This window comes from Phaethon lepturus, unplaced genomic scaffold (assembly GCF_000687285.1).
Source record: "Phaethon lepturus isolate BGI_N335 unplaced genomic scaffold, ASM68728v1 scaffold13564, whole genome shotgun sequence".
NCBI classification, from domain to species: domain Eukaryota; kingdom Metazoa; phylum Chordata; class Aves; order Phaethontiformes; family Phaethontidae; genus Phaethon; species Phaethon lepturus.
The window spans coordinates 1,629-10,070 of NW_010537051.1; the positions used below are offsets into that span (position 1 = coordinate 1,629).

Below are 8,442 nucleotides of genomic sequence, written 5' to 3' on the forward strand. Positions count from 1 at the left end.
TTTTAGGCTGTAGTCCCATGAGCTAACTGGAAGATCTAGAAGCAGAGGGTCCTACTGTTAAAGAAGTAGTTCTCTTCTCAATAAAGTAATTCAGGGTCATCATGTCAGTGTGGTGTGAAAGTAAGTTTTTCTTAAGATCCCATGGCATTTGTCAGCAGACTGTCAGATCAGAACTCATCACCAGATGTCGGTGCTGGTAATAAGGCTCTCCATGTGCACTTTGGCCACATTCTCCATTAGATCATATGTTCCTTTTGCATTTCAGCAATAGGAGATGCAATTCTGTACAGTCTTGAGTTTGAATTAAATAGCACCTTCCTGCTTCATCTTACTCCGACTTTAATTTGTATGGAAGCCCTCACATTCACCATGGTGTTAGTGTGCTATAGATGCTCAGGTATGTACCCAAGACTACTACAAACAGAAAGCACTTTGGTTATTTTTGCCAAGCATAGTTACTGCCTCTCCTGACAGAGAGCTGGAAGAAGGCATGTACAAGATCTGAACAGATTAAGAGGATAGGATTTGGCCTGTAGACCAGGCCTAATGATGGCCCAGACTCTCTGTGCTAACAAGGTAATTTACTTTTTGCCTAGTTTCCCTTGTATTGGTTCAGCATGCCGGCAATCATGAAGGGCTGGATGGATAGAGTCTTGGTCCAAGGATTTGCTCATGAATATCCAAACTGTTACGATTCCGGTTTGCTCAAGGTATGTTTTTGAGATTGTTTTATTAAGATCAAGATTTGCACAGTGCTCTTGAGAGTATTGGTCTTTCTTTTCCATTATATTTGTTTAAAGCTTTCACTTGACACTCTCCTGAAATAATGCTTTGGTAACATGTTGAGCAACTTTCTGGCTTGTTAAAACTGTTGGAAAGGTAGTAAGGACAGCACAGTGGTTCCTAAAGATTCAAGCAATCTCCTAGAGATTTCTAGTTGGCCTACAAAATGGGCTTTATAATTTGGTAGGCGTATCAGAGTGCACTGGGATGGCATACAGCTTGCAAACAGTTTAAATTAATCCATTTCCTGAAACTATAGACTACCATTCTTCCCACTACCATAGGAATGCACAAATCTGTAATGAATGACATACTAGAGTAGATGACAAGATCCTGGATTAGGTGTCAAACGATGGAATTAAATTATAAAACTTAATCAGAAACCCGAAATGCCCACTGCATGAGCCTCTGTCCCAACTACCTCCTTTTGACCTTTTCTTCTCTCCTGTAGTTTACAAAGTAGGCAAGATCAGTATCTCTAGATAACAGTTCATAATTTTTTTAATTCTTCATGGCACTGGGAATATCCCTGGAAATTTTTGGTCCACTGTCTGATGGATCTTACTTGGTAACAACTGCAGCATCCAGAAACAATCAATATTAGTTCCACATTTATGTTTGCTGCATATTAATCTCTGTAATTTCTGATCTTCTTAACAATCCCAAACATTTCAGTTTGTTTAAATTTCAGAAATGGGTGCCTCACTCACTCCTGAATAGGAGTAATCCCCAATGATCATAGCTGCATGCTGAGTGCGGGCTCAAGGCAGTTTGGATACTGCACTGGAAAAATGTTACTTCAATTACGGAAGCTAAAACTGAGAGGATAGAAGCCGAGCACAAGCCCGTGGCTAATACCATAGTTACAGAAGCAGAAGAAACACAGGGGCTTTTTGTTCTCAAATTATTCCTCAGCAAGTGACAGGCAAGCCTAAGTTTGAAGGGGGGCTGTAACATTCAATTTCTGCATTCAGGAAGGACAGGAATAAAGATACTCTCAGTAACAGGGTGCTTTCCAGCCACAGTTTTCAAAATATAGGGGAGAACAAGGGTCAGCCCTGTTTCACACAAGGGCGTCAGACATGCAATTCTTTTTCTTTTTAACCTGTCTGCCCAAAGCCCTGACACACAGTCCACTGTCTTCTTGTATACCGTCAATCCTTGCCTCAGAGCTGCCACTATACACAAGGTCTACGAAAGAAGAGGACACCACCTCCTCTAGAAATTTATGCTGTCCAGGTTCCCCTGAATATCTCTTGAACTATTCAGCCATTCTTCTTTAAAAATGCCTAACTCAAGCACTGCTTGCTTAATTCTAGAACAAATTAGCCCTGTTTTCTTTCACCACTGGAGGAAGCAGAGAGATGTATGCAAAAGGAGGTATCAGTGGTGATATTCGCTATCTCCTGTGGCCCATGCAGGTATACTATATGAATATTTGGTTGTTGTTTGCCTTAATTTTTATTATTTCATTATTTTTAACAGTTGCATTATTGTTTATTTTATATAAAATATGATGTAATATGATGTAATATGATGTAATAAAGAATTATGTTGTCAATTCCAAGGATCTACAGGTTATAAATTGGGCCCTAAAATCCGGAGACTACTTTAAAAGTCCAGAGTTTTAAAATTGTTTTGTGCTCCTTCCTCCAGACTGGAATGTGGAGAAAGCCTGTACTGTCAGCCTTTTAAGTTTCTCTGGAGCTATAGGATTGCCTTTAGCCCTAGCATGCAGGATTTCTTTTCCCCATTGCTACCTGATTCATGTAGGATGTGGGGCAGGAGGGTAGTCGCATATTATCCTGGCATTAACAATCAGTGCACAAAAGTTAGCATGCCTTCTCTTATTGCTACCCTTTTGTCAGAAGTAGCAAGCATGCTTTGAGAAACGTAGGTGGTGAGCCAAACTGTGCCAGCTACTTCTTCATATAACACAACAGATGTCCTTAAATTCTTTGTCTCCTACCCACTGTGATTACTAGCTGTCAGCCCTTGTGAGGCTATCTAGCTGCAGAGCTTGCAAGTCAACATGACAAAGAGCGCGAAATGCAGCTGTGAATTCAGAAATACACAGAGGGAAAATGGCAAGTTGAGCTGATTCGAAAGGCAGTAGCCTTTGTTCAGGATCATTTGGCTAAGCCAGAGGCAAAAAGTTAAAAAAAATATTTAAAAGTAGATGAGAAATACACTGCAGTGCAGGAATGATCTGTGGAGATTCAAACAGTACAATGAACTTTAGGCTTTCTCTGATCCTTGCAAAATTAATAGCATATAGCAGCCAAAGAGAACAGTTCTGTGGGTTTAATAGCACATAAAAATAAATTCCACAGAGCAGAATAAATGAAGTTGACCTTATTTTTCAGTGTATTGTATGTCACTCTGCTTAATGCCTAGCCTTCAATAGCGACTGCCAGGATAGGTAATGAAGTTTTGTAATTTATTTCCCTTCTCCTCATAAATGCACAGGTTTAGAAAACAGGTCAGAGAAACAGTTTCAGATTTGAATCTTCCACATGCTTTAACTGAAAGTGAAAGACTAACTATTTCCTGAGGCATCTTTTTCTTTGCTTTGAGTCCAGCATGGAATCATGCACTTTTGTGGTGTCAAAGTCCTTGCACCTCATATCTGCTTCGCTCCGGAATATGTCTCTGAGGAGAAGAGGAAGGAGATGCTGATTGCCTGGGCCCAGCGTCTGAAGACTCTTTGGAAAGAAGAACCCATAAACTGCTCTCCTGAGTGGTATTTTAAGTAGTGTTCAGGTACAAGACTACAGAGATATTTTTTTTTTTCCCTCCATTCTTTTTGGTGCTTTATCTCAATATCTGAATGCTAATCTCCTAATTTGAATGTATTATAAGTATCTTGAGTGCTACAGCTAGCCTTAGGCTTGTCCACATATTTACAAAACAATATTAAATCTATGACAGATACCAGAAACAGAAAAAAAACAATACAAATATCATATAGCAGTATGTGCCTGTATTGCCTTTCTTTATAGAATGTTGCTCCCATTTGTAAAGTATGTAGTTTCCTAATCAAAGGGAGTTCTCTGTTTTTGTTACCCTAAGTAGAGACAAAAAGGAATCCTATCTGTTCCCTGCCTCTTCACACCAGTCAGTATTGCTGTTTGAGTCTGGAGGCAGAATGCTTCCCTGAAAACCTGCAGGAGCACTGTCTGTCTACAACCAGGGTTTAGTGGGACAAAATGACTTTCTGGCTTTTAACATCCATGATTTTTACCTTGGACTTCGCCAGGATTATTTTTGTGCTAGAGAGCTATTATCCCTTTTTGTGCGTATGGCAAAGAGTGGGTTTCTCGCTTAGCTACACAATTTCTTGCTTTGATCAGGTTACCTAACAGCTGGCTTTGCACTTTGGTATTAAAAGAATGTGGCCTGAATAAGAAACAGTCTTCTGAGTCACTGTCAAATGACACTTAGGCTTCTGCATACAAAGCGTGCACCTGCCATACGTTCTTCGTAGCAGCCTGTCATGCCCCACCGTTATGTTTCTTTAAGGGCTATTTGGATAATAAACATGCTGAGCCCAGATTCTGGAGTGGCAGCGTAAGCTGATACACCAGACTGGAAATTGCTACTGCAGGGAAGAGTCACATGTGCCTGTTTGTCACGTATGAAGTGAAGGGCCACCTCTAGCAGAGACAGACCCCTGGAAGCAGTGCTGCCCTAAGCTGTCACAGATATCTGCTTCAGTGCATACAAGTCAAAGTCTTTAGGTTACACAAGCAAGAAATCTGCTTTGGCTCAATAGCTCTTCTATAGGAAAGAGAAAGTGAAAGGTAATAAAATGGAAAATGTTATACACGTAAGTTGTGGGGAAAGCAGATTCTTGCCTAAAAGACTTACGGAAAACAACTTTAAGTTACCTGAAGAGAGTTTCAAAGACAAATACTAAAATTGCATAGGAGAGGAATCATCCTTATGTTCACTGTGTTCAGCTACCAGACTATGCAAGAAAGAAGGAAACGGATATGAAAGCAGAAGTTGCAACTGTCAAACCAAATGTTACTGTATTGGATCAATCTCAGAACTTAGTGGGTTTAACTGTTAGATGAAGAATTTCAGGCTGACCTGTATGATGAAGATACACTTCTCAACACTGGCAGATGCATGCCAGCTCCCACACACATGGTAGCATGGTAGCCTGTATTAGACGGGATATTTGTAATGTTAAGTATACGAGAGTGGCTGTGCTAGGTCAGAAAAAGGATCCTCCAACACTGAGTTTTTTCTCCACAGTGGTTATAGGCCAGGAAGAACAAGCACTTCCCCTGAATACTGTCCTGGGCTCCAACTATATTTAGTTTGGGGGATTTCCTGAGCTATGTATGTTTTCGCTGTATTTACTAAGCCAAAGAGATCTCAGCTCTGAATTTTGTTCAGTCTTCTCTTGAATTCATGCCAACTTGAAGCAGCCAGTATTTTTTGGCAAAGTTCAGTGGGTCAGCTTTTTCCTTGCATGAAGCATTGGAGCAGGGAAGGATCCTGGGGAGGGTGAAGCATCTGGTTCCCAGTAGCTTTGTTTGATTCCTCCCAGTCTACATTAAATGATTAGTCCTATCCATTCCTTTACACAGTGCTTAGAGTTTTGTAGATTTGTATCACCTCCCGTACTAAATAATCTCCTTCCCAGGCCATGGAGTCCTGTCCTGCTCAGTTGTTCTTCCAAGAGAAGGCATTGGCCTTTGATCACCCTTGCTGCTCTTCTTTGAACTCACTGTCTCACTGTCCCATTACTGAGAAGAGGGGACGAGAAGCACATGCAGAGTCAACTCCGTGACTCTTGGATCCATATGACTTTCTCTGCTCCTTTCCTAGTAATCTCTGACATACCATTTGCTTTAGCTAATCTTTTAATCTGTTGTAACCCTAGATCTTAGCCATCAGTGGTAATGGTCAGCTCAGGCGACATTATTTTATACATCAATTTAGGGTAATTTTTTTCCTCATGTGCACCTCTTTACATAACTTGAATTTCACTTCCCATCTTACTGCGCAGTCACTCAACCATTTTTCCAGAACTCTTCACAATCTGCTTTCCTTGTCCCCTCTCCCCTGAGTAAACTGTATCATCAGCAAACTTTCTCAACCTCAGTGCTCATATCCTTTTCCAGATCATTTTCAACAACTCAGATCCCTGCACTTGTAACCTCCCTTTGAGAGCTGACCCTTTGCTGTTGCCCTCTCTGTCCTATCTTTTAAACACATCTCCACACCATGACCTTCTTTCTTATCCCCTATCTGCTTAGTTTCCTTGAAAAAAATTTGGTACAAAACTTTGTCAATAGCCTCTTGGAAATGCAAGTAGATTATATCAGCCAGATCACCGTTCTCCACATGCTTTAACTCCTCCTAAAGTGAATACTTCAGGAATATCATTCCAATTTGAAAGCCACTGTACAAGGGGGTCTATGATGGGGAGGATCTAAGAACCACTATTCAACTGTACCTTTCCACCATCAATCTCAGTCCTCATCTGTGTTGTCTGTTCTCATACAGAAATTGTGCCACATGCCTCATAATTGTTGTCACTTTATTTTGTGTCTAGTTCTCCTGTATGTGTTCAGAGAAGAGGTGATCAGAGCCATGAGCTGTATCTCATCTGTGGACACGTAACAGATTAAACCACATTTGCAAAGGGTGCTGCTCATTGGAAGCCAGTCAACTGTGCAGCAACAGTGAGTGCTGAGCCAGGAGTTAACGTCCTTGTCCTGCCATTCTTTCAGTGCCTGCCATACAGCACGCTGTGCAGGGCCGCATGTATGTTCCAGCACATGCCTTTCAAAAACTCAAGGGAGAATTTTACCATGTAGAAAACCAATAGAGAGTGGTCTGTGGTTAATAAGGAGAGAAAAAGGAAGTGGCAGTATTAGTTTCTTAGTAGTACTGGAAATATTACAGCTAATTTGATCTAAAGCATGATTGCCCTACTAAATCACAGTATACTCAGAGTCAAATGTTTGCATTTGATTTCATTGGAATAAAGCTACAATTAACTGAGAAACTTGTAGCTGCATTTCAGGCTAGGGAGAAGAGTATAAGGGCAACATGCTTTCCTCTTCCATTTAGTCTGGGAATTTGTTTTTTGTTGCCAGCGGTCCTCCTCTCTCACACACTGTCAGGCAACACTCTGGTCTTCTTCTCTAGCAATTTGTTCCAAAGGTCATATCCGAATTTATTTTACTTGATGTTATGTTTAAAAATGTCTTAGGATGGTTGTCAGTAACAAATGGGAACATTCTCCACAGAACAAGATACCAAGAAAACACCCACTGAAGACTTTTTGTCACAGTGCTTGGTGCAGACTGATATTTAACAAAAAAAACCAAAACAAAACATAAATACTGGTGAAGTTCTTATTTTTCTGAACAGTAAAATTTAGTGAAATAATGTTTCATGACTAGTTATTGCCAACCACCCTAAGACATTTTTAAACTGCCCCAGATTCAGCGTTATTGGTTTAATGCAGTCTGAATGCACAGGAATTCTGATCTCATTGGAAACTTTGGATTTAATTTTAGTTTTTAGGACTAGTGAGATAGGTAGCCATTCCAGGTAGCCTTGGTCTAGCACTGTGGAGTTTTGACACTTTTTATTTATCAGCCCCTACAATTTTTACAGTGGTGCAATGAAACCTGCAGATTTCACATACAGCAATTTTCATGCTGCTGACAAAAAAACCAGCTACACATTAGAAAAAAAAAAAAGGCATTTAGCATTCTATGTATTTACATTTTTTTCTGTCAGTTTTAATAAGATGGCTGAGATTTTTAGTACAAAGTGAAAGGTTGGTCGAGATTAGTGAAAGTTGCAGTTAAAGTAAAGAGAGAACTAATAGGCTTATTTTATTTTCTTTTAATACTAAAATTGAAAACTTCTGGACACATAAATGCATTATTATGAAAAGCATTTAAACCGTACTGGCCTTATGTCCAGTTCAGGATAACCTTCCTTTCTTCTCAGTCAGAACTGAGAGATTTCTCCGTAAATTCGGATTACATTTTTGGTTCAATTTATTTTCCCTATTCATTTTGAGAAGGAATGTCAGAACTGGCAACACTGACCTCTAAGCACCAACAAATAAATGATAATCTCTGTCTTTTATTGCCTAGTGGTTGTTGGCAAATCACCACTGAATGAGACCAAAACCTTTTTAACCATGCACTTATAAATTTAGCCATCTTACTTCCTGCCTTCAGCCCATTTCTTCAGCCACATACACAATACAAAGCTCAAAAGCAGAAAAAACAAACCAAAACAAAAAAAAACCTTGGAGGTAAAGTCTTAGGAAAATTCTTCTGTAATGTTTGGGATTGCAACGGAAGACCAAAACTGCATGGTCTGCTCACCAGAGATACCACCTTTGGATTTGCTTTTGCTTTATTTAGTTAACAAACATCCCAGATTCTCTGGACTGCAGGTTTAATAACACCCTCCTTAACGATACCTCAGAATGTGAACAAACATGAAATGTCTGTATTCAGACTACAAGGAGCTTAGTTTGGCAATTCAGCATAACTGTCCTGCGTCTCCTCATTACAGTAGGTGTGATGAGCCCTTGCATCTGGAGCTGTCAGAGCATTAAACTCCTGTTCTGGCTCCATGCCAGCTGATCCAGAATCAGGGGAAAACAGG

At 40.1% G+C, this 8,442-nt stretch overlaps 1 protein-coding gene across 1 annotated transcript; it reads left to right on the plus strand.

Moving 5' to 3' along the window:
• The first annotated feature begins 579 nt into the window (after positions 1-579).
• Positions 580-3,672, plus strand: NQO2 (NAD(P)H dehydrogenase, quinone 2). The gene is made up of 3 exons (XM_010286364.1): positions 580-710; positions 2,103-2,204; positions 3,366-3,672. The coding sequence occupies exons 1-3, from the start codon at positions 618-620 to the stop codon at positions 3,537-3,539; spliced, it is 369 nt and encodes a 122-aa protein (XP_010284666.1). The 5' UTR covers positions 580-617; the 3' UTR covers positions 3,540-3,672.
• Positions 3,673-8,442: the final 4,770 nt, after the last annotated feature.

What these genes read in the sequence shown, in the direction of transcription:
- NQO2 (XM_010286364.1), top strand. Translation starts at nt 618, where the DNA reads ATGCCGGCAATCATGAAGGGCTGGATGGATAGAGTCTTGGTCCAAGGA. An exon ending in ACGATTCCGGTTTGCTCAAG is followed by an intron (nt 711 to 2,102) that starts GTATGTTTTTGA and finishes GCTTAATTCTAG; the next exon opens with AACAAATTAGCCCTGTTTTC. An exon ending in ATCTCCTGTGGCCCATGCAG is followed by an intron (nt 2,205 to 3,365) that starts GTATACTATATG and finishes CTTTGAGTCCAG; the next exon opens with CATGGAATCATGCACTTTTG.